The sequence below is a fragment of the Schistocerca nitens genome, chromosome 4 (genome assembly GCF_023898315.1).
Source record: "Schistocerca nitens isolate TAMUIC-IGC-003100 chromosome 4, iqSchNite1.1, whole genome shotgun sequence".
NCBI lineage: Eukaryota > Metazoa > Arthropoda > Insecta > Orthoptera > Acrididae > Schistocerca > Schistocerca nitens.
In genome coordinates, this window is record NC_064617.1 from 991719909 (window position 1) to 991746895 (window position 26987).

At 44.8% G+C, this 26987-nt stretch overlaps 1 protein-coding gene across 1 annotated transcript in view; it reads right to left on the bottom strand.

The window, feature by feature from the left end:
• Nucleotides 1-26987, bottom strand: part of LOC126252741 (dipeptidase 1-like) — a 1484085-nt gene that overhangs the window by 989646 nt on the left and 467452 nt on the right. Inside the window, exon 3 of the mRNA XM_049953644.1 lies at nucleotides 24405-24467. Within this exon, the coding sequence (XP_049809601.1) occupies nucleotides 24405-24467 (63 nt within the window). The remainder of the gene's footprint in view (nucleotides 1-24404; nucleotides 24468-26987) is intronic.

Here is a 26987-nt window from a genome sequence, read left to right on the forward strand (position 1 = left end):
CGCCAGCGATGAAGTCAGGGAGTCTGTCAAACGAGGTATTGCGTGGCTGTAAGTCCCACATCCACAATCGCGGTGTATTCAGCCACAGACGGGGCGGTAAGGCCAACAAAGACCACGTCTACAAGACTCTCTCTGCAGTGGAGGGCCATAAGAATAATGGAAGCAGGACAGTCCAAACTGACGTGACCCGATGACTTAATGTGAATTGTTCTATTATTTCTCGGATGTGGCGACAATTTATAGAGAACGAAACAGTGTCCCCAAGACCAGGGCAGGGCCGACCATGTGTGATGTCCGAAGGAGAGAAGTGTTATTTGTCTGTAAATGCACGACTGTACCTCCTTACTCCTGCACTGCAACTGGCATTTGACTCGCAGCATCCCCTGGACGTGTATCGAGGCAGACGGTGTAGAGAAGACTTCGGTAGAGTGGTCTTTATTGTCGGAGACCTGCTGCCTGTGTACGTCTGGCTGTCTTCACAGAAGGGAACGTCTGGAGTGGAGTCGTCAACATGCCACGTGGACGTCGGACAGTGGGCCAATGTTCTTTTCACAGATGAGTTCCGAATTGGTCTGGACACTGATTCTCCTGCCCGCATCTCGTAGTCGTGCGGTAGCGTTCTCGCTTCCCACGCGCGGGTTCCCGGGTTCGATTCGCGGCGGGGTCAGGGATTTTCTCTGCCTCGTGATGGCTGGGTGTTGTGTGATGTCCTTAGGTTAGTTAGGTTTAAGTAGTTCTAAGTTCTAGGGGACTGATGACCATAGATGTTAAGTCCCATAGTGCTCAGAGCCATTTGAACCATTTGAACTGATTCTCCAAGCATTGGCATCTGGAATCAACGTGGAACACGATTTCGCGACCAACGCATTAAGAAAAGAGACCGATATCAAAGACGATCCCTAATGGTATGGGCAAGGATTGTATTGGCCACTCGAATACCTCTTCATGAAATTGTATGGGTGAATCGACAAGGTTTAACTGCTGTCAGTTATGGTGATGAGATCTTGGGACCTCATGTGTGGCTGTTGCGGGGTGGCATGGATTCCGATTTCGTACTGATGGACGATAATGCTCGATCTCATAGAGAACGGTTTGTTGATTTTATTGGAAACGCAAAATGCTGCACGCATGGCATGGCCTGCTCGCTCTCCCGATTTGAATCCCATGGAGCATGTCTCGGATGCAGTAGAGGGGCGGGCTGCATCACGTCAGCATACACCAACCACTCCACAAGACTTGCGAGCTGCTTTTCAGGAAGAATTGGCGTTACTGCCTCAACGTGAGATGGATGACATCACAGCATGCCGTGTCGTTGTCGGACGTTTATTGCTGCCAAGATGGTCACACTCCACATTGGGCACATTAATTGGTTGTCGGAATGTGTGTGGAAATCCGTTGAGTTGGAAGAAAATGAAGAAAATATTGTCTACCGTAATGCATATAGCAGATGTTTATGTTCTGTATTGTTTACATTGTTTCTACTTTACTATTACCTGTGTATAGCTTTTCGGGGCAAAATAAACGCAATGTTTCAAAATTTCTGTTTGTTGCTTTAATTTTTAACTCCAGTGTAAGACACATAATTTCCGTCGGAATAAGAGTAGTTCTTTTGAACCTTAGTTATTCTCTTTCATTTAGCACTTTTAATCTGTTTATTTATATATTTACTGCAGATGCTACTGATGAATAAGTCACTCATCTATTTCTACTTCAATACTAACAACAAAACGGTTCAGCCGACAGATCTCTCTGTTTGCCTGTTAGAACACGTTAACCCCCTAAGTTACTAAAGGAATTTTAGTGAGGTTTTCACACCAAACTTGAGCACAGGTTGAGGTAACGTATAGGAGCTATTTCACTAAAAAGGATCAAGAAAAAGGAAGATAACATAACATAAAATTTTCTGCTCATCTTAGTAGCTCGGATTTTCAGTCATCACAACGTAGAACAAATTCAAATGGTTCTAAGCACGACAGGTCATCAGTCCCCTAGACTTAGAGCTACTTAAACCTAACTAACCCAAGGACATCGCACACATCCATGCCCGAGGCACGATTCGAACCTGCGACCGTAGCAGCAGCGCGGTTCCGGACTGAAGCGCCTAGAGCCGCTCAGCCACAGCGGCCGGCTAGCGTAGAACACCTAAGAGCCAATAGTCAGCGCTGTTAGTTCGTGGCACAACAGAGAACCTATAGATGACAATGTTACTTTTTTTACCTAAGTAATAAATGTAGTTTCGGGAGGTTACGTCCGTGACTGAGTAAAGTGCAGCGATATTATCTTTATCAACAGAAACTAACAGCAAATCTACTTAACTAGGAAATACATATTTACTAATTTCGCTTTGTAAATTAAAAATGTAACGACATTTCTTTGCTTTTACCGATAGGTTTTGTTTATAACTGTCGTCTTTCCTAGGAAAATATTTCTTTATGCCCTACTGACAGAAGAATTTTCGGAAGTTTACGTCTGTGACAGAATTAACTATTCAGTCTCAATAAGCCAATGGAGACTGTGAGGTTACACTTGCTGCAGCTAGAGAACTTCAGGTCTTCACTTGCTTTATGGGAAGTCCTTTTGAAAGAGAGGTGTGACGTAACTCTGACGGAGAGGGTCATGCATTATCTCGCTCCTGAGAACCTTTCACTCGCAGAGGAAACAGCCGAAGTTCTCATTATGTTCGTAAAGCTGCTTCACGGTCTCTCCTGTATCAAAGAAGCTTTTCCTTCATACTACTCCAAACATTGCGTACTGAGAAGCTTTATTCAGGGTTACAGTTACAGAAATAGATTAAATAATTTCTGGACGGCTTGCGTTAGGACGCTCAAACTGCACGTTTGGCCGCGGCCCATGATGATTAGTATGAGCATGCATGACTCGGCTTAGCGACGAGTCCCAGTGTCATTTGGATGGGCTCGTCAATAAGCAAAACTGGCGCATTTTGGTGACAGGATCCGCATTTCGCGATCGAGAAGTCTCTTCACCCTCTACGGGTCCAGTCGCGGAAAAATCGGTGCGATGGATATTGCTTGATTGCACGGTGACTACGGAACGGTCCGTGAAGAATTTGGAAGACGATTCCATCCCCATTATCCAAAGTGAGTCTGGAGGAGCATTTTGCGGGCCCCCTTCTGGCTGTGATGTACCCAGAGGCCAATGGGATGGGCCTCGATTGGCCGCCATATTCTCCGGATCTGAACACATGCGACTCCATTTTGTGGCGCTATATTCAAGACTGTACAGCAATAATCCCAAAAGCATTGCTGAGCTGAAAACAGCCATTCTGGATATCATCGACAGCATCTACGTATGTTCCGACAGTTGCAGCGGGTCATGTAGAATTTCGCTGTTCGTCTGCGCCACATCACCACCAATGATGACAGGCATATCGAAGATGTCGTAACATAAATCCGAATACCTGTAGTGAATAAAGTGTGTGCACACCGTAGTTTGTAAGTAACTTTCGTTTTTTTTTCATGTAGTTCAATGATAGTCACCGTGTAAGCAAAAAATAAAATCCTAGGATACAACATCTCGGTCTAAGCTATAAATAAATGCCTGGGTAATTCCAGGTTTCTCAGCTGGTAATTAATAAAAAATGTTAGTATGTAAGATTCTTAAGCTGCATGAGGTAATAACCCTCTTACGAGACGATATTTCCTACACTGGTACTATGAATTCGTTCACTACAAAGCCGATGATAACCTTATCTGGAGCCATTCTTTGACGCGATCATTCCATAAGCTACGAGAATTATATACTGACAGAGAAAAACTTGAACACCAAGAACGAGTTGTGCGACATAAATGAAAGTTTGTAGACGAGTTCCTGCGTCTGAAAGATGAAGTCTATTCAGAGTACGGGGCAGTCGCAGAAGATTGTAGCTCGTAGTGACGCTACGAGGACGCAGATCACATCTGCTTTAAATACGCGCTTTAACCGTGGTGAACGTTTGTGGCCTTCGAGACTTGATGTGTGTGTGGGGGGGGGGGGGTTGGGAGGGGGCTGATGTTAGTCTAGAATGCTTTTAAGCCGCCATTATCCTCACTGACTTTGAAGGATATAGTGTAATAGAACTAAGAGAAGCTGAATGGTTCTTCTGCGATACTGCCGAGAGACTTGGCAGGAATGTAGACACTGTACGTGATAGACGGCAGCACTGGTCACGAGAATGTACGGCCGCAAGAAGACGGGACTCCGTACGGCCGTGTGGCACTACCGAGAGGAAACACCATCGAGTTCGGCGTATGGCTGTGGCGCATACAGCGCCAAAATGGGCAGCTCTTGGCACCACAGTGGCACAACGAACTGTTACAAACCGGTTACTTGAAGGACAACCCCGAGTCGGACACTCTGTAGCGTGCATTCCGCTGACCTCAAATCACCGCCACTCACGACTTCGGTCGCGTCGAGCGACAGCTCATTGGAGGTCAGGGTTTTCTGATGACAGCTGGGTCTGCCTCTGCCTCCGTGCCAGTGATGGCCGTGTGTTGGTTAGGAGGAGGCAAGTTGAGGGTCTGCGACCAACCTGTCTAGGTGCCAGATGCACTGGAGCTGCACCTGGAGTTAAGGTCTGGTGAGTGTGGTTATTCCACGCGCCCTGACTGCAAAACTGTACGTCAGTCCGGAGATCCGAGCTGTTGTGCTGCCATTCGTGAACAGCATTCCAGGTGGTGTTTTCCTCAAGGATAACATCTTGCCTTGTCCTGCTCGTTCACACATCAGTTTCCAGTCCAGCATTTGTGAGACATCTGCATCTACATCTACACACATACTCCGCAATCCACCATACGGTGCGTGGCGGAGGGTACCTCGTACCACAACTATCAAACTAGCATCTTCTCTCCCTGTTTCACTCCCAAACAGAACGAGGGAAAAAGGACTGCCTAAATGCCTCTGTACGAGCCCTAATCTCTCTTATCTTATCTTTGTGGTCTTTCCGCGAAATGTAAGTTGGTGGCAGTAAAATTGTACTGCAGTCAGCCTCAAATGCTGGTTCTCTAAATTTCCTCACTAGCGTTTCACGAAAAGAACGCCTCCTTTCCTCTAGAGACTCCCACCCGAGTTCCTGAAGCATTTCCGTAACACTCGCGTGATGATTAAACCTACCAGTAACAAATCTAGCAGCCCGCCTCTGAATTGCGTCTATGTCCTCCCTCAATCCGACCTGATAGGGATCCCAAACGCTCGAGCAGTACTCAAGAATAGGTCGTATGGGTGTTTTATAAGCGGTCTCCTTTACAGATGAACCACATCTTCCCAAAATTCTACCAATAAACCGAAGACGACTATACAGCTTCCCCACAAGTGCCATTACATGCTTGTCCCACTTCTTTTCGCTCTGCAATGTTACACCCAAATATTTAATCGACGTGACTGTGTCAAGCGCTACACTACTAATGGAGTATTCAAACATTACAGGGTTGTTTTTCCTATTCATCTGCATTAATTTACATTTATCTATATTTAGAGCTAGCTGCCATTCCTTACACCAATCAGAAATCCTGTCCAAGTCGTCTTGTATCCTCCTACAGTCACTCCACGACGACACCTTCCCGTACACCACAGCATCATCAGCAAACAGCCGCATATTGCTAACCACCCTATCCAAAAGATCATTTACGTAGATAGAAAACAACAGCGGACCTACTACACTTCCCTGGGACACTCCAGATGATACCCTCACCTCCGATGAATACTCACCATCGAGGAAAACGTACTGGGTTCTATCATCGGACGAGAAGTGTCATCCACAAAAAGTGTTAATCGCCCCTGTATTGACCGATCAAGCGCAACAGGCGTGGAACTCTGTCCCAGAAGCCGACATCCGGTGCCTACACAACAGAATGCATCAACATTTGCATACTTTTTATTCAACATTCTGGCGATTACGCCGATTATTAATGTACCAGCATTAGCTTATCTCGCTCTCACATTAACTTGTGATCTCAATTACATTACCTAGACAAGTATATTCCTGAATTTTCATTCGTGTACATTAATTATTTTTTCGTGCTGCAAATCCTTTTCCCGCCAGTGCAATTTGACCCGAATGCGTGCGTCGTTAGTTAGGAGAGAAACTTTGTGTACCGCCCGATTGGCCTTCCTGACACCTGCGCATAGCGCACGCTGCCTAAGTGAGCAGTGACTTCGGAAACTGGCGGCGCCGCCGGAACATAAGAGGCAATAAGCTGGCGGCGCGTAAATCCAGGGCTGCCCAGCGCGGCGCTGGCAGCAGCCAGGAAGTGTGTCCGCGGATTTCCCACGGGCCCTGGCTGCGCTGCGCGGCGCGGCGCGGCGCGGCGGTGCGCAGTTTATGGCGGGGGCGGCGCCGCCCCCGGGGGCCGGCAGTGAGCGGCGGGGGCGGCCCGCCCTCGCCTCGCCCTCCCGCCTCCACTACCTTACGACCGCCGCCGCCGGCGCGTCAGCTGGGCCGCCGCCAAAGTCTGCGCAGGGCGACACTTCTCGCGAGGTGTGGCGACTGTCGCATGTCTTCATTTGAAAGAACGAGAGTTGCTGGTGCGCCTTCTTCGGCAGCCTATTGCCTACACAGGGGTGTATGGCGCGAAAGGCTTTTCAATCGGGAGAAGTTACGTATAATTCCTCTACACGCTGGAAATAAGTCTAAACAGTGTAACTGTCAAGTAACTACGAAGAACCATCTAGAGTCGAAGTGGCATGACAATACAAAACTAGTTGTAGGAGAAGTACAGGCTAGATCGACACTGATAGGTTATAGTTACGTTCGTGTCGTCGTGTTTTTCACGCCGAAGACCGGCCTGATGCAGCTCTTCACCTCTGTCTATCCTGTGTCAACCTCTTGATCTCTGCATTAACCTCTGCGGTCTACATCCATTTAAACATGCTACAGTAGCCAAACACTGGACTTTCTTTACAATTACATTCTCAGACAACAAGAAAAACACACACACACACACATTACGAAGAATTCATCTCAATTGTATGGAAATCTGTAGATGTCATGCATGTGTCAGACAAACAAATGAGTACAATATCGAAAAATTGGATAATTTATTCAAGAAAAGAGTTTCAGAAATTGATCAACTGAATAACGCGTTGGTCCACCTCTGGTCCTTATCCAAGCAGATATTTGGCATGACATGGATTGATAGAGTTCTTGCACGTCCTCCTGAGGAATATCGTGCAAATTCTGTCGAATTGGCGCGTTAGATCATCAAAATACCCCTGCCTATAATGCCTCAGACGTTCTCAGTTGGTGAGAGATCCGGAAACCTTGCTGGCTAAGCTAGGGTTTGGCAAGCAAAAAGCCAAGCAGTAGAATCCCTAGACGTATTCGGGCGTGTATTATCTTGCTGAAATGTAATCCCAGCATGCCCATGATGGAATCTGAATGGAGTTGAACTGTCTTCAGCGGTGAGCACAGCATCGAACTGAGCCCCGATGGCGAACGAAGACGTGCCTGGAGAATCTCTGGACAGCAGTGGGAGACCGCCCCGACTGTCGCCTGCCGTACGGTCCGACAACCAGGAGAACAATCCAGGCTCTCAGTTCTTTTCGCAGCAGCACCCCTTTGGTTGTATCGTCGGCATCCTGATAGCACAACGTTATGTCAACAATATTCTGCCCCCGGTTTTGTCGACCTTCGTGAGAAGCAATCCTGGGCTTACATTTCAGCAAGATAATGCCCGCCTGCGCAAGGTGAGAGCTACTACTGCTTCCCTTCTAACTTGCCGAGCCCTACCTTCGCAAGCAAGGTCACCGGATCTCTCCCCAACTGACAACGTCTGTAGCATTATGGGCACAGCCCTCTAACTGTCTCCGGGTATTCACGACCCGACGCACCACTTGTACTGGATTCAGCATGATGTGCCTCAGGAGGACGCCCAACAATACTAGTCGATGCCAAGTCGAATGACTGCTTGCGAAAGGGCCAGAGATGGACCAACGTGCTACTGACTTGCTCAATTTGTGATGCTCTTTCTCTTGAATAAATCATGCAATTTTTCTGAAATTGGTACTGCTTGTTTATCTGTACATGTACATCATATTTACCGATTTCCGCCCCATTCGGATCTTCGCGGTGCATTGGGTTTCTTTTTTTGCGAGTGTATTATAGTCCGCCCCCCCCCCCCCCCCAACCCGCTCCCAAATCCCACACACACTTCCCTCCGTTCTCAAATTAACATATTACACTCAAAGACTAAAAGCATAAGAATATAAAGCTAAAACGGTACAGAACGTGAGCACCGGCACAGACTACTACGTTGCTTGGACAATATTACTGACGAAAGTTGTGTACAGCAAAAGGCTAAGAGGCAGAAGGGACGAGAGAGTCAGTGCACTGTGGGTAAAGGGAAACAGTTCTACTATTTACAAAAAGCATATTGTCTTATGGAGAAAAAACAATATTGACTGGCTGCAGCTGCCTCGCCGAAGTTGCAGCCTTATATTTTTAAATATTTAATCTTAAATTGTAATGTATGGTTTATTTGTTCATACTTTCTTTGTGTAAGTGCTTAATAAGAGTGTTGAGGTTTATATACTCACATACTCAGAGTCCAAAAAATTTAATACAATATTAGGGAATATTTCTTGTTTTGTACTCGTAAAATTTGAAGCATCGCAATATCTTTTCTTTATAGAGATATGTAGTCGTAAAGTAGTCGCATATGTTTTGAAATAAGTATATTTGTACAAATAAAATATCTCTCTAATGTTGTGTGTGGATTATCTGTTCAGTCTTTAGTTTTCTATCTTCAGTTGCCTGACGACGGCCTGGAATTCCGGAAGACGGTTAGCAACGAAATGTAAAATACATATTGTGGGAAATGGAAATTGTGTATTTTAATTTTAATGATGTCTTAAACGTTCAGTATTTGTCCTTACAATAGTTTCGTCCCAAAAGCTAACTTGGTCTGTGAAGATCTTTTCTTCCAAACAGCCGTGCGGGGTAGCCGCGCGGTCTAAGGCGCTTGTCACGTCTGCGTGGCTCCCCCCATCGGAGATTCGAGTCCACCCTCGGGCATGGGTGTGTGTCTTGTGCTTAGCATAAGTGAGATTAAGTATGATTGAGTAGTGCGTAAGCCTAGGCACCGATGACCTCGGCAGTGTGGCCCCATAAGACCTTACCACAAACTACCAAATTACCAGGCTTCCCAACAGGATTCAGAAACTCTCTATTGGTTAAGAAGTGGACCAAAATGCTGGTGGAGAAATTTGTGACCTGGACATTCACATACGTAGACAACATTCGTACTACTGAACTGTTGCAAAACTTTTGTAACCGGACTTAAACTCGCGTCTTTGGAAAAGCTTTCTGTTACTCTTTCAAACTCCACAAAACTGACATCTGAGCCCGGATAGACTAACACAATGGGCAGACACGAAGGCACATCGATAGAGAAATAAAAGACACTGTGAAAATCAAAAGTATTTTATTTGTAGCATTTAGCCACATCTTGCTGGTACTTCCCTTCACAGTCACCGCTCCGACTTGAACATTTGTCGTAGCTACTACCAACTTTCTAATGCCCCTGTCGCAGAATGAAGCCGTCTGTAATTTCCGCCAACTCTCTACCCCGGTCTGTAGCTCGTTGTCTGTGTCAAAATGCTGTGCTCGTGGACAGCGGTGCATGTCAGCGAAGACGCGAAAATCAGAGCGAGTCAAGTACACGCCGGATGTTGGGCGGTCAATCACTCCCCATCGAAAACGCTGCAGAAGCGTGATGTAATCAGGTGGAACGCCTCATCACACACTTCACACTTAGTGGGAGACTATTATTCTTACAACGGAAACTCCCCATCGTACGCCCCTCAGATTTGGTGGTAAGATGGACTGCTGGATAGCCCGTCAAAAACTGAACACAGATCAAGAATGTAAACAGGAGGAAGATGAAAAAAGAAGCAGAATAGAAACAGTGAACTGTCCAAGTTAAAGATGAGCAACATCGAGCTAGATGGAAGAACTACGGCGTCCTGGCTGTGTGGCCACAGTGCATTACTGCAAAGCGGAAGATCCGGGCGATCCGTATTTATGCCTCCCTCGTGCCTCTTTTTTCATAAAATTATGAACTGCCTGTCCGGTCATTTACGTGTCTGTCCCCCTTATGCAGACTTGGGAATTCTCATACTATACATTGGCTGTAGAAGGTGCGTCATGTGATAAGAATGTATTAGAGTCGCAAGTAAATATGATGTATAGTGAGACCAGACGAGATGCCACATAGAAAGCTCACAGAAATGAAACCAACAAATAAACGGATGTGAACTATGTTACAACAAAGGAATTCGAGAGTCACAACTTGCAAAACGCAACGCAAGAGTCGTAACATGTGGCAACTGTGTAGAGCAGATAGGAGGTGCGTAGGTCTGGAGGTCCCTTCCTTACATCTCGCTGTAGCAAACTGACGTCACACTACGACACAGACACGAATTTGCATACAGCGAACAGACAGGTCAGTTACCGGACGGGTAGTTCATAAATTTGTGAAAAAAAATGGACACGACGGAGATTTGAACACGGATTTTCTCTTCCGCAGTCCAACACTGCGACCATACAATTTACGCAAGGCTCCGAGGGTCTTCAAATTCACTCGGTACTGCACATATTTACCTTGGACCGTTCACTGTTTCTATTTTGCTTCTTTTTTCAAATGGTTCTAATGGCTCTAAGCACTAGGGGACTTAACAGCTGAGGTCGTAAGTCCCCTAAACCTAGAACTACTTAAACCTAACGACATCACGCACATCCATGCCCGAGGCAGGATTCGAACCTGCGACCGTAGCAGCAGCGCGGTTCCGGACTGAAGCGCCTAGAACCGCTCGGTCACCGTGGCCGGCTTCTTTTCTCACAGTTCACTACACGTTCTTCCTGTTTTCATGCTTGAGCGGTGTTCAGTTTTTGCCGGGCTGTCCATGAGGCCATCTTATCACTTCAGAGGGGTGCGATGGACAGTTTCCCTGGTAAGCAGCTTTACGTCCTCATTGTGCGCTCAAACTGAAAAATGTGACGTCACTCGATCGAGGGCATACAAAAGACACTGCGCAACACATATGCACAAAGCTTAATGGGATTTTCACTGTTATTGTAATTTCGCAACCGATCAGACGTTTAAGAAAAAAAAATATCCCTCGTATGTCACCGAAGAGCGAGGGCTGACCATGTACTACGAGCTGGTTCCAGATGTGAGAAAGATTCCGCCCAGACATGTTGTATAAAAGTAAAATCGATCCCTGAATAATTCTGGAGACATTGTTTGTTGTTTTTCTGCATCATTCTGACACGGCTTTTCTGCATCTGTTTTCAATGAAACTTCGCAATCTGCTTCCGACAGTACAAAGTTAAGTTGCATACAGTGGTCAGTGGAAAACATGATACAACAAACAATAGTAATGTTAGGCTTCTCTTCCCAACATGAACAGATTATTTGAAGTGGAGCCCAAGCACAGGTTGGATAACTGCGAAACAGTTTCAGGAGAACATGCCCGCACTGATGGATGAAGAGGCAACACAGAGAGCCTACACCTGGATAACAGCCTGGGATTTGAATGCTGCTCCTGCAGAAAGTGATAATGTGCCTCAACTGCGGCGTCAGCTCACTCTACCGTAATGTGAAGACTGGCGGCACGAGAGCACAACGTCAAAATTACTGTACGGCAGAGAAGTGCTTGTAGGAGCGCGAAATTCTACACTGATGAGTAGCTGAATGACGGACATCTACACTAATGCTCATTAATTAAAGATAATGCTGATACATGGTGAAAAAAAAACGCTCTGGTGGGCGGTTTGCGGGTTTCAATCACCTCGGCGTATGACCGTGCGGTGCATTTGACCTGCGGTCGTCGCACGGTGGCGCTGGAAGCAGTACACATACGCCGAGGTGTGTTGGCGCGTGTCAGAGTACGGTGCAGCGAGTAAGTCTTCAGACTTGCTAATGGTGTCTGTGTGTTGAAAATGGCTCAAAGAACACATATTGATGACGTTATGAGAGGTAGAATACTAGGGCGACTGGAGGCTGGTCGAAGACAGCAGGTCATAGCATAGGCCCTCCGTGTGCCACAAAGTGTGATCTCAAGATTATGGCAACGATTCCAGCAGACAGAAAACGTGTCCAGGCGCTACAGTACGAAACGTCTACAGCGTAGAACACGACAAGAAGACCGATATCTCACCATCAGTGCCCGCAGAGGGCCACCGAACACTGTAGGTAGCCTTGCTCGGGACCTTACCGCAGCCACTGGAACAGTTTTCTTCAGAAACACGGTCTACAGACGACTGAACAGACATGGTTTAATAACCCGGAGTTCTGGTCACAGGAGAGCCCGTAAAGCCTAGTGTCAAGAACACAGTATATGGTGATTGTAACAGTGGTCCCAGGTTATGTTCAGAGACGAGTCCAAGTATAGTCTGAATAGTGATTCTCGCCGGGTTTTCATCTGGCGTGAACCAGGAACCAGACACCAACCCCTTAATGTCCTTGAAAGGGACCTGTATGGAGGTTGTGGTTTGATGGTGTGGAGTGGAATTATGATTGGTGCACGTACACCCCTGCATGTCTTTGACAGAAGAACTGTAACAGGTCAGGTGTATCGAGACGTCATTTTGTACCAGTATGTCCGACTTTTCAGGGGTGCAGTGGATTCCACCTCCCTCCTGATGGATCATAACGCACGGCCCCACCGATCTGCCACTGTGGAGGAGTACCTTGAAACAGAAGGTATCAGACGAATGGAGTGGCCTGCCTGTTCTCCAGTCCTACACCCCATCGAGCACGTCTGGGATGCTCTCGGTCGACGTGTCGCTGCACGTCTTCAAACCCCTAGGAGACTTCAGGAGCTCAGACAGGCACTGATGCAAGAATGAGAGGCTATACCCCAGCAGCTGATCGACCACCTGATTCAGAGTATACCAACCCGTTTTTCAGCCTGTGTACATATGCATGGTGATTACATGCGCAGGAAACAGTGGCGTTTTGTAGCACATGTGTTTCGGGACGGTTTTCTCAACACCAATACCGTTGACTTACATATCTGTGTCGTGTGTGTTCCCTAATGTGCCTATGCTATTGGCGCCAGTTTTGTGTAGTGCCACGTTGTGTGGCACCACATTCAGCAATTATCCTTGATTTATGATCATGAGTGTATATTGCGATGTCTACACCCACACAGATACTCCGCAATCCGCCTTATGGCGCGTGGCAGAGGATACCGCGTACCGCATCTAGTAAATCGATTTCCTGTTCCACTCGCAAACAGAATGGAGGAAAAACGACTGTATATACTCCTCCGTGTGAGTCCTAATTTCTCGTATCTTACATTCGTGGTCCTAACGCTCAATGTATATTGGAGGCAACAGAGCTGTTTTGCGGTCAGCTTCAAATGCCAGTTCTCTAAATTTTCTCCATAAAGTTCCCCGAAAAGAACGTCGCCTTCCCTCTAGAGATTTCCCATTTGGTTCCGGAAAGACCTCCGTGTAGTTTGAACCTGCTAATAACAAATCTAGCAGCTTGCCTCTGAATTGCTTCGATGTGTTCCTGTAACCCGACCTGGTACGGATCCCAAACATCGAGCAGTACTCAAGAATAGGTCGCACTAGCGTCCTATATGCGCTCTCCTTTACGGATGAACCACTCTCTCCTAGAATTCTGCCAATAAACCAAAGTCGACCATTCGCCTTCCCTACTACAATCTTTACATGCTCGCTATGCAACGTTACGCTCAGATATTTAAACGACGTGATAATGTCAAGCAGCACACTACTGGTGCTCTATCTGAACATGACGGGTTTGTTTTTCCTACTAAACCGCATTAACTTACTTTTTTTCTTTTCTTTTACATTTAGAGCTAGCTGCCATTCATCACACCAATTACAGACTTTGAGTCATTTTTACCACCTTACAGTGTGTGGCAAAGGGCACTTCTCTTACCACTATCCCTTTCCCAACGTTAGCGGATGGTACGTCCATAGGCTTCCGCACGAGCTGTAAATTCTCTGATTTTCTCGTAGTGGTCATTTCACGAGACTTGTGGGGGAGGGGGTAATATATTGCCCTATACTTATTCGAACCTACACTCCGGGTATTTCAATAGCAACCCTCTTCATGAATCACAACGACTCTCTTGTAACCTCTGTCACTGATATTTGTTAAACATCCGTGTAACGCTCTCACGCCAAGTAAACGATCCCGCGACGGAACACGCCTATCTTCTTTCAGTCTTCTCTACCTCTTCCGTTAATCCAACCAGATAGTGCTCCCACACTGATAAAGAGTACCTAAGAACCAGTGATGCAAGTGGTTTGAAAGTCACTTCAACAATAGATGAATTACATTCTTCCAACGAATATCAGCGTAGCGTCTTCTTTTCCCGTAGTAAGTTTCGTGTTTTCATTCAACTTAAGGTCGCTTTAGACGGTTACTCCAAGGCATTTTACCGTTCTTACTCTTTCCAGTAGATTTTTCACAACACAGTAATCGAACAGTAATGGATGTCTTTGCCTGATTACACGCAGTATGTTATATTGGTACTCAGAATCTATTAGCGATACCTGCTCCAGTCTCATTTATCCTCTGAAGGTCTTTCGGAATTTCGCTACAGTCATTTGTATCGCAACCTTCTTTCAGCTTACAGACAAAGGCACAGTCTGCAAAAAGCCTCATTGAGCTTCCGTCACCCACTTGGCTATCCGTGAATTTAATTGAGCCTCTTCCAGGACGGGGAGGTGCGCCGGCACCGTATCGAATGTACCAAATTCTGTATCGGTATGACCGTCAACCTGCCTGTCGTCTTTTGGCGGTTTTCCACATGCCACTAAGTGAACACCCGGCCGGCACCCAATTCTCACGTCAGTTACATGCTCATTTAAACGATTCGCAAGCATTTAGAATTGTTTTCTCTCACTTTGATGTGTATGACATTACATGCAGACACTTGGAATACACATGTTGCGTCCAGAGGGGTAACGGGATGGCGACGAGAGGAGTATCTGGCCAACATTTAAATTAACTATGGCAACTCTGGTAACAACCATCTGTTAATAACTGGTAATGTAAGACAGAAGTGCCGCAACACTACCAGGCATTGACTCGTCTAATTTCTGCAGTAGTGCTTGAGGGAATTGACACCATGAATCCTACATGGCTGTCCATAAATCCGTAAGAGTACGAGGGGGTTGAAATCTCTTCTCAAGAGCACGCAGCAAGGCATACCACATATCCTCAATAATGTTCATGTCTGGGGAATTTGGCAGCCAGCGGAAGCGTATAAACTTAGAAGAGAGTTCCTGGAGCCACTCTGTAGCAATGCTGGACGTGTGGGATGTAGCATTGTCCTGCTAGAATTGCCCAAGTCCGTCGGAATGCACAATGGACATAAATGCTTGCAGGTGATCAGATAGGATGCTAACGTACGTGTCACATTTCAGAGTCTTATCTATATGTATCAGGGGTCCCATTGCACTGCAACTGCACACGCCCCACACCATTACAGACCCTCCACCAATTTGTTCAGTCCCTTCTGATATGCGCGGATTCATGAGGTTGTCTCCATACCCGTACGCGTCCATCCGCTCGATACAATTTGAAACGAGGCTCGTCCGACCAGGCAACATGTTTCCAGTCATCAACAATCGAGTGTCTCTGTTGTCGGGGCCGTGGCGAGATTTAAAGCTTTGTGTCCAGCAGTAGAGTACACGAGTGGGCCTTCGGCTCCGAAAGCCCATGTCAATGATGTTTCGTTGAATGATTCGCACACTCTCACTTTTTGATGGCCCAGCATTGAAATCTGCAGCAATTTGCTGAAGGGTGGCACTTCTGTCGCGTTGAACGATTCTCTTCAGTCGTCGTTGGTTGCGCTCTTCCAGGTTCTTTTTGGGCCGCAGAGATGTCGGAAATTTGATGTTTTACCAGATTTCTGATATTCACGTTACATTCGTGAAATGGTCGTACGGGAAACTCCTCGCTTCATCGCTATCCTGGAGTTGCTGTGTCCCATCCCTCGTGCGCCGACTGTAACACCACTTTCAAACTCACTTAAATCTTGATATCTTGCCACTGTTGCAGCAGTAATCGATCTAACAACTGAAGCAGACACCTGTTGTCTTATACAGGCGTGCCGACCGCAACGCCGTAAATGTGCCTGTTTACATGTCTCTGTATGCGAATATGCATGGTGTGTGTGTGTGTATGTGTGTGTGTGTGTTGACACTCCCTTCGCATACTCCAGAAATTACCTCTACAGTGATCGATTTCATCCCGTGGAGAGTAACATACTGAATTCTATGTCCTTGAAAGTCTAGCCTCAAATCTCGTCCGGTACTCATTTTGCTCGTAATTTTTTCATTGGACGACAGTTCAGGAATGTGCCGCATGCCTTCCTTAAGGCAAGGAAAACGAATTCAAACTGAGTGCCTTTGTGTACGGTGCACTGCATTTCGTGGTCGAATAGAGTGAGCTGTGTTTGCTAAGAACTCTGTTTACAGAATTCTTGTTGGTTTCCATAGAGGAGATTTTTCTTTCTACAGATACGTTATAATGCATGAGCATAGAACTTGTTCCATAATCCCACAAATGTTTGACTTTGGCGGTGTAGCCCTATAATTACATGCAATAGCTCGTTGAGCCTTCGTGAAAACGTCAAGACCTGTGTCTTTTTCCAGTTGCGTGGTACCCTACGTTGATCCAGCGACCGGCCATTTACAAAGTAGCGCACAGCATGCAGTTTTCATCCAGCCGACGGTGTAACGTTATCTGTGATAGAACCCAAGAGATGCGAATATAGTTGAGGAGCCACTGTAAGCGTTCAGTGCACAAGAGCCAACCACAGCTCACTCAGAAAGTTCAGTGCTGGTAACAAGAAGCGCGCTCCTCGCTGAGTAGGCTCGAGTCCACGAGAACTGAGAGCCGAAATAACACCTCTAGTGGGAACGACACATTGCCGCATCATCTTGCTGAATATGCAGGTCGCGCGCAGGGTTTTGTTCAACAGTGAGAGAAGACGGCAGATGTGCTCGGGACATCACCTGTACATTCCTCACTCCACAGCAAGTGCGTCATCTGTCGGAAGAGTGACCTGTTGGCTAGCGAGTTGTGAGGCCTCAGGTGGTTCGCAGCGCTATCGTATCCTTCTGCCAGCGTGTGCCGACGTGCACGCCAGCTCCCCAGTCCAGCAGCCTTTTCCCACCCGAAGACGTAGTGGCTGCACCCACGATAATCTCTGGGGCTGGTGACGTTTGGGATGGTGGCTTATTGTCGCCATTGTGAGTTGGCGCTACTGGATGGCGTTGATGCTCACCAGTTGTTGTTATCCAGTACTGGACTGGCGAATGATTTGAAGCAACGTAACTCATATCACCAAAACTATGTCACCAAAACATGACTACACACTGTAGGTAACTATGATTTCAATGGTTTCCCCCAAATAGACGTTATATGTTTTTTCGATATATCACAATTAGACCTCATTACTTTCGTAAATAAAATAGACCATATGCGAGGACTGACCAGAAAGTAATGCACCACTTTTTTTTCTTCAACAATTCTTTATTGAAAATTATACACATGAAAGAATGGTGTTTTATCTACACACTCTATCATTCCACTCAATCTCCATCTCATTCTAAGGCCTTCCTCCAGCGCGAATCAACGGTTTGTATGCCCTGTCGGTACGAATCCTTGTCCTGGCGGAGGAGCCGGTGCTTCACTGTGTGAATCACCTCCTCATCGTCCTCAAAATGTCTTGCAACTCACGAGTCGTAATGTGTCTGTCCTCACGAATCACAACAGCAGCTCGCTTCAACATGTCAGGCGTGAAAGCCGTGGATGGTCTGCCCTACAGCTGCAAATCGTGAAGTTTCGTCGAACCGCCTTCTGATGACCTCACCCTCCGTGCCCAGCGATTAAGTGTGTTTCTGTCTACAGCAGATGCTCCATAGGCTTCGCTCAAGCGATTGTGAATATACCCCACAGTTTCTTTCTCTGCAGTGAGAAAGAGAATGACGGCACTTTGCTTATAACGCATCATCTACAGACGACATTTTGAAACTGTCCTGCAGCTACGCTATCTGTAGGAAATGACGGAAACTTGACACGCTGACTCAAGAGACTTAAAACAATACATACATCAGGTTAGCCATTCGTAGCATTGTCTATGGCTGAGAAAAAGAAATGCGGTGCAGTAATTTCTGGGCAACCCTCGTAAAAGTATTCGCCATAATATCACATGTGTTTATATTTGTTGCTACTGTTTGCTACACCTTAATGTTACGGAATTTCTGTTTACCTGCTCGTGTATCTTAAACACATAGCACGCTAGCTTCGGAGGCATGGTATTAAGCCAGGCCCAAATTGAATCTCTGTGGCTGGTAAGCGACTATTCATCTGGTATGCTAGTCAGCAAAAGTGTGGTTTTAAAAAGGTGGTTTCCCACGCCCATTTAGACAAGTGCTGGGCTGATCACAGACAGTTAAAAAGTGGTAACACACTTAACGTGCCCATTTATTATAACTGTTTATAAAGTTACTGTCTGTTTAAATCCGGGCGTGGGGCGCCAAATGTAATAGCACTGTAAGCCAAATACAACGTATCTCCTATTGTTGTTTTCACTGTTAAGTGTTAATTTTTAAATGTTTATTTGTTCAATAGACGTTAGCATCCGTTCGTATAATGTACTAGTAATCTGACTGCCATAAAATGTTGGAGAGAGAATGAAAAGTAGAATGTATTGTTGATCACTGAAATTCCTGAGCCTTTATCGCGAAACAGAGACTTCTGCTAACACGCTTGTAAACAGCTCAGGACGATGGTGTATTCCGTTCGAGTGAGTCAACATTTGATGGATTCGTAGGTGAATGATGAAATGAAATAACAGGCCTGCAGATGTTCCTTTTAGCACTCTTATTTCCAGTTTAATTTACAGCATCAACTATTATCGTATAACATTCAAATCTATTGCACCACATTATATCACCACATCCGTCACTTTGTTGAATTAAAAAGTGTTCGATGATTTTCCCATTCAGTAGTCACGCCGACCTTATACCCTCAGCATTCTGTCTAAAATTTTTAATGGTCTCAGTATTTCTACAGCGGTCTCTCACCATTCTCCGTTGTTGACTTTTGTGTCGGCTACTCCTAACATCCTCGGTCATTTCCCACCTGTGTCGCGAGGCTGCCTTAGTGCTCCTTCGAGCGTCCCTGCGTCGCTCGCTATATTTTTCACTGGTGGCACCACATGGCTTCAGGTGACTTGCCGATGAGTATAGTACTCTTCCCAACAACGTCCTTTTCTGTTCAGTTCCTTTTCTGATCAAACTTATTATAAAATCTGGGCCGAGTACAGAGAAAACTTAACTTTTCAATTATCTACACAAACGTTTACATTATTTTTCAATTAACAACATGTGAGGTCATGTCGAAGTTTTCCGAAGATGTGGTCACCTTATATCAGTTTACAAAACTCCCTAATAGATAACGCGCACACCTTCTCCCCCTTAGGTTAACTGACGACTGCGATGACAGACAGTGCATCCGACAACATAGTCAGAATAAAATTGGTCAAATTATGCGAAATGGAGCACTTTACGACTGAATAAACGAATAAACTTTAAGAAAGAGAGGGAAGAGAGAGAGAGAGAGAGAGAGAGAGAGAGAGAGAGAGAGAGAGAGATAGAGAGAAAGAAATACAAGAGGACTTCATTTTTAAGCAGGTGCTTTTGACTGCCTTAACAGATATGACACAATAATGGTCCAGCAAATTCAGCAGTGTACTTTAGAACAAAAATTAATGAATATATCATTTCCTGTTTGTTACCGGGAGAGACAAAGGTGTACCTCAGTTCTAATTCTGTACGACTTGAAGAAATAAACAATGTTCATTTGTACGCAGAAGAATTCTTCAACTCTTCAAGAAGTCCGATTTAGCACCACGTCAATTTCTTTAAAAGGAAAATGCTATTATTTTCTTAATTAGATATCTTAACGCTAACCAGTGATTAATTAATGGTGCGAGATTAGTGATAACTCACTTATGTTAATACATCATCACAGCTAAATTCATTGTCTCCGACAAAACCTCTCAACGTCATCCGATCCAACCACCCCTTTCCAAACGATAAAAGAAACAACCCCCAATATAAGAAGCTCTCACTATGAAGATTAACAAAGCACAATGTAAGACGCTTGAAAACGCAGGGCTGTATTTACCAGAACGTGTCTTTTCGCATGGACAGTTAGTTATATGTTGCGGTTTACGAGTATGTTTTTTTTTTCTGAAGACTCATACAGCCAAAATGTAAACGACGATTACGTTATAACTACTAACATTGTTTTCCAACGACGATTACATTATAACTACTGACATTGTTTTCGAAGAAGTTTGGCAGCGTAAATAACTTCTAACAAGGAAAATTAATCTGACAAAGACATTTCCTGCCTTTGATATGTTTTACAGTTAACCGTATTGTATATAATGGTATCACTTTTTAATAGTGAGAGTAATTTTTGTTACTACTACTCAGAATATAATTCCTTTAATTAACAAAGTTTCATTTACTCATTTTTCCATTATTATATTACCTATCGGTGACTGATCAGAATGCAGTGGGGATTATTCGCGATGGTAAACTAGTCTCTCAATAGTTCCGAAGAAATCACTTTTCATTACGCAATACAGCGTTGGTCATTTCCAAACTTATATGTCCAGTAAACATTTTCGAATATGGGTCGTAGAAAAGGCGCCTCTTCATCTATGTACATAACTATTAGCTCTTCTCAGAGTAGTCGAACTCACTTTAAAAGCTGTAGTTTGTGGCCTACGTGCTCCCACTGTAACCCCTATCCAAGACTGGCAAACGATACACGTCGTAGGGAGGCAAGCTGGGTGCTGTTCCTGCAAAGTTTGACGGCTGGATGGATGGGCATTTCGGAACACATGGCGCCCTATGCCCGAACAGCAGTGTGACAAATTGCGGTCCGTTAGAGCAGCATGTGATACACGGAGCTCATAAGTAACTGTCCGACAGCTCAGCACCCGAGGAGAGTGAAGGACATGCAGTATTCATCAGGCGTTTGGCAGCGTCCGAGGACGTGACAGTCAGCTGACAAATTTCCCACGAGTTGTCAAAGACAGCACATGAGCCCGCGGGAACTGCACGTGTGCTAGCATATGCGAATCAACAGTTTCGAACTACGAAATACGTCCAGTAAATTAATTTACTTTACAGGGAAAAAGTTTTCATGTTTTTCTGGTACTAATGTGACTGCTTCCACACCGGGTACGTGCAAAACAATATCCATAACAAAAGGGAAAGACACCGATAGTATCCGATGACAAATTAAGTGGCACGTGAAAATGTTTCGAGCTTGATTCTGAGAAGTGGTATGAAATGAGAGGCCGGATGGAATTTAGCAACAGGGAAGAAGATTATAAGATTTAAAAAAAAATGGCCCCGAGCACTATGGGACTTAACTTCTGAGGTCATCAGTCCTCCAGAACTTAGAACTACTTAAACCTAACTAACCTAAGGACATCAGACACATCCATGCCCGAGGCAGGATTCGAACCTGCGACCATAGCGGTCGCGCTGTTCCAGACTGTAGCGCCTAGAACCGCTCGGCCACCCCTGCCGGCTAAGACTCAAAATTGTTGGAAAGTTTGTGAAAAAGTGCAGTGTATTTGTAAGGAAAACCGCATACAAGAGACTAGCTCTCTCAGTTCTAGACGTTGGTTAAGCATTCGAAGTCCCTACCAAGCGGGCATGATGGCATACAAGAACGAATTCAAGTATCTTTCTAAAATGTTTGACGTTGTTCTCGGAAAACCATACTGGTAAAATTCATAGAAGCGGTATTCGATCAAAACTTCTGCTGCCTCTACCTTAAATCTGGCGTAGGGATTATGAGAATATGATGAGATAAAGGCACATACCTGGGCATTTAGACAGTCATTTTCCCTGGTTCCACTTGCAAGTGGAAAATGATAGAAAATCGCCAGTAACGATAGAAACTACAGCACTAGGCTATGCACTGAACACCAGCTTCGGCAGTATACTGCATGTGTAGGTGTAGAACAGCAGAGAGCTGCATAAATATGAGAGGGGCGTTCACGAGTAATGCAAACCTTTTTTTCTCGGCCAATGTCGCTTGAGAAACTACGGAATCTGTTGTGGGAAATCGTGGACTATTCCCGCCTCAGCTCCTGCATTTTCATTAAGTTCCCATAGGTGGCCGGGCAGTACGTAGCCTTCAAACTGCGTCTAAAACGAAGGCGCGTCGCAAGCACAGAGCTGTCACTGAGCTTCTTTTGCTGGAAAACCAGATGGTGGCAGATATTCACAGGCGCTTGCAGAACGTCTACGGAGACCTGATAGTGAACAAAAGCAAGGTGACTCGTTGGGCGTGGCGTTTGTCATCATCGCAACAAAGTAGTGAGAACCTGAACGATCTCGCCATCCGAACACACCCGTGGCGCCTGCAATATTGGGACGCGCGGACGCCCTCATTTAATGCGATCCACGGATCGCAATCAAAACACCTCGCTGCTCAGCTGGACGTTCTGTTGGTAGTAGTGACACACTCGTCCACCAGTTGGGGTACAAGAAAGTAATGTTGCCGCCGGGTTCCTCGCCACGTAATAGAAGCCCGTGAAGAGCTACTAGGGACCATCTGTGCGGAACTGTTCGTGCTTTACGATGACGGGCGTGGCAATTTTGTTGTCAACATCGTCACGGGCGATTAAACATGGGTTCATCATTTTGAACTGGATAAAAACGGAAATTCATGGTGTATCGCCTAACCACCTCTCTCTGTTTGATGTCTTCCCTTATCGTGCAAAGATCAGCATTGAAGTGTATTGTGCTACACTCAGGAAATTGTAGAAACGATTTCGGCGTCTTCGTCGCCACAAAACCGCAAACGAACTTCTGCTTCTCCATGAGAATGAAAGGCCTCACACAAGTCTACACACCCAAGAGGAGCTCACAGAACATCACTGAAGTGTTTTACCTCATCCATCCTACAGCCCTGATCCCGCACCTTGCGACCTCTGTGTCTGTTTGGCCCAGTGGAAGGATGCACGTCTCGGGAAGCAGTACATGGATGACGGGGAAGGTATTGATGCAGAAAGACGTCGGCTCCGACATCGAGCAGTGGAGTGGTACCAAGGGAGCGTATAGTCCCTCCCACGAATGTAGCAGAAGGCCGTCGCATTGAGATGTGTCGAAAGGTCGGATTTTGTAGCCAAATGAATGGTGAATAATGTGGTGTACAGGAAATGTGGTGTACAGGAAACTTGTACGTATTGTACCTGACTCATGAAACTCTGTTGTAACTATTCATCGCCGTTCTTACTGTTGAGTGGTTGTTTACTTCATAATTTACTACAGTAAATAAATCCACCAAAGAAAGCAGTCTTCACACAAAATATTCGTTCACCATGAACATAATTACATTTCGGATCCTGTGGACTTATCTTCAGTTTGAGTCGAATTTCTGTTGACATATCATGTTGTAGCTCCGTGCCTCTTAATATTAAATTATCTGCGCAGTCAGCGCAATTGATGTTACATAAAAGCAACCTGGATATGCATGTCAGACCCGAAGTCCTCTACAACAGGTATCACTCGCAACACAAATGCGGTCCATATTGAGATGTATGTTACACACTGCACACAAAAAACTTTATTTTCAAAAGGATATAAGCACCATTATAGTAACAGACTATTAGATTGGAAACCGAAGTGTAATGCATGTATTATCTACAAAGATCCAGATAACCAGATAACAGGACTGAGTTGCGACATCAGTTCCAAGGAATATTGCAGCACCATTAACTTTGTAAACCCCCCAAAAACCTGTTTTAGAAGGTGCTGTGTGTTCTATGTAAGTTATAGTGGTAGAAATTCTTAAGACAACATGCACATGCTTTCCAGCAAAACATACTCGTAAATCATGAGTAACTACAACAGACAGGATACACTAAGCACAGGATTAATTGCATAGAAGACAACTTAATTATTCACAACACTGTCGTTTAATTTAAAATAATACAAATACTATTATAGACAATTCTGAAACGTCATTCTAAACCTTTACGCAGCCAAACCAAATTATTAGTTAAGAAACAGATTTCAATTTTTTCTTTATTTAACAGACTCGTCCCGAAGGATTGTTTAATCCGAGGCAACTGAGTTCAGTCTAGTGCTGCTTTAATTCCTGTGCGCCCGCGTCCCCTGTACAAATGGATAGGTGATCCAGTAGCTCTCTTTAAAACAAGTTCCTAACACATTCGTTTCCCCTGTTTTTTTGGATTAGCGTTCAACAAACGAGTCACCCATCTTGCAGAAAGCTTTCTCGTAGTTAGCTTTTTTTGTATTCGTGAAGTATCAGCTATTTCATACGGCTTTAATAGTTGAATACATAATAACATACCGTGCACTTTCTCGAGGTTTCCGTCTGTGGCTGCAGTTCTGGGATGTCCTTCACGTATATTGTCTGCAAGAGAAATACAGAAATGTTAATATTTTGCCGTCCATTTCTTTCCCTGTAAAAATCTAAGAGTAGACTCCTTAACAAACTGTACCTATTAAGAGCGAACAAACTTCATAAAAATAAAAGAATTTTATAACTGCAAAGTACTCCAAATTACCCAGTTTAATCAAACATACGAAGTACTACTTTATAAAGCCATGTGGATAATCCTATTCTGCAGATCAAGATGACATTGGACTGATGGTATTCTGCATTTATATAAACACCAATCTTTTCACCTAGGCGTTGTATACGCTGCATTCGCCTACTGAATCCATTGATATTGACTGCGCGCTAGAGGTGGCTGAAACGAGCGGCTTTTGGTTACATCGGTTTTTTTCATCTCCACTTTAACCTGACAATTAAAACCGCTCAAAAAACTGGTTTTCGAATTAACCGATTTTCAGCTTTTTATTGTTGCTATTTCCAACAATAACATCGAAAAAGATTTAAAGGTTATAATAGTCCATCAAATTTTTGCATTACAAATTTCAAGATACATACAATCAGATATCAAATAAAATAGGTAAATAAAAGAAAACTTAGTCTGTCAATGTTCATTGCACTTCTCGAATAGTAATGAGAGGTTGAGTACCAGAAAAATTCATCAATCTATTTTTTAAAAATCTGTTAAAAATCACATTGCGATCGAGAATTATGCCACTATTTGGCATTACGAATATTCCGTGCTAAAGAGTTAAAACTGAGTTTAGAGAATTCTGGTTTTTTGTGCTAAGTTCTCGATTTCCAAAAGCTACCAGGAGATAAAGGCATACTACGTAGACACAGGCGGCAGATCAGCCACCTTCCATTTTTATTAGAAACTTTGAATGAAATGATCAGTTTTAATTTGTTACTGTTCCCATGACTTCCTTTCTCTTGTATTGTGTCATAGAAATAGCAGACAAAAAATAACGTGTAAAATTTATAGTATCCTTTTTCTTTAACTATGTCGAATGTAAAATCGGTTATCAGTCAATTACATATCTTTGCTTATATATGGAAAGTTGAATACTACTGACTTTTTGCTGCCAAACCAAAGATACTCTTTAATAGCAATTCAGAGGAACAGTTTAAAAAGTAGGCAAAATGTAACATTTACAAGAAATAATTACATGATAACGGTTAAAATTTCAATAACGAATTTCTCCAATGATGAATATTTATGTTCGAATCTGTTCATCAATATTTGTTCTATAACGTGTTAATTTGTAAGTTGGCTTCCTTGATGAGAAACAATATCACTCAAAGACGAAACCAATGTTTCAAACGTACACAACGTTCTACCAAACTCGTTTTAACAAAAGTTTTACTTAAAACCAAAGGTATTAGCGCCACTGCTGTGGCAAACCGATGTACCTGTTATAACTGAGACCAAACAATTACCGGAAAATACTGGATACGGAACTGAAATAAAGGCATCAGTTTTAACCAGTCTGTTTCTCCCATCCCTGCCACCCTCTTGTATCAGTAGAGCAGTCCATGGCGGATGTCTCTGTCCGGTTGCTAGGTAACTGAAGGACACCTTCCCGCCAGGGGACAGTGAGGCGACGACCAGAGGCAATGTGCACTGAAGAGCCAAAGAAACTGGTACACCTGTCTAATATCGTTTAAGGACCCCACCAGCACTCAGAAGTGCTACAGCATGACGTGGCATGAACTCGACTAATGTCTGAACTAGTGCTGGAGAGAACTGTCACCATGAATTCTGCAGGGTTGTCCATAAATTCATGAGAACGACGGGGTGGAGATCTCTTATAAACGGCGCGTTCCAGTGAATCCCAGATATGTTCAATGATGTTCATATCTGGGGAGTTTGGCGAGCATCGGAAGTGTATGAATTCGGAATAGTGTTCCTGGAGCAACTTTGTAGCAATTGGGTCGTGTGGGGTGTCGCGTTGTCCTGCTGGAATTGCCCAAGTCCGTGGAACGCACAGCGGACATGAATGGATGCAGGTGGTCACACTGGACGCTTACGTGTGACCTGTCACAGTTGCATCTAGACGTATCAGGGGTCCCACATCAACTGCACACGCCCCACACTATTATAGAGCCCCCACCGGCTTGAACAGTACCCTGATAACATGCAAGATCCATGGATTCATGACGTTACTCCATACCCGTACACGTCCATCTGCTCGATACAATTTGAAATGAGACTCGTCCGACCAGACAACGTGTTTTCCGTCATCAGCAGTCCAGTGTCGTAAAGCTTTGTGCCCTGCAGTTATAAAGGGTACATGAGTGGGACTCTTTCTCCTCTGTGTTCGGAGGAGAAAGATGGTAACTCAAATTTTGTGAGAAGATTCCGCCACAACGAGAAACGCCTTGTTTTAATAGTGTCCGTCCCAGATACTGCTTCTCTTCCGTGACACGCTCTCTCCTATTTCGGGATAGTACAAACCGTGCAGCTGTTCTTTGAACTTTCTCCACGTACTCCGTCAATCCTCTGTGGTTACCGCGCAGCAGTACTCCAAAAGAGGA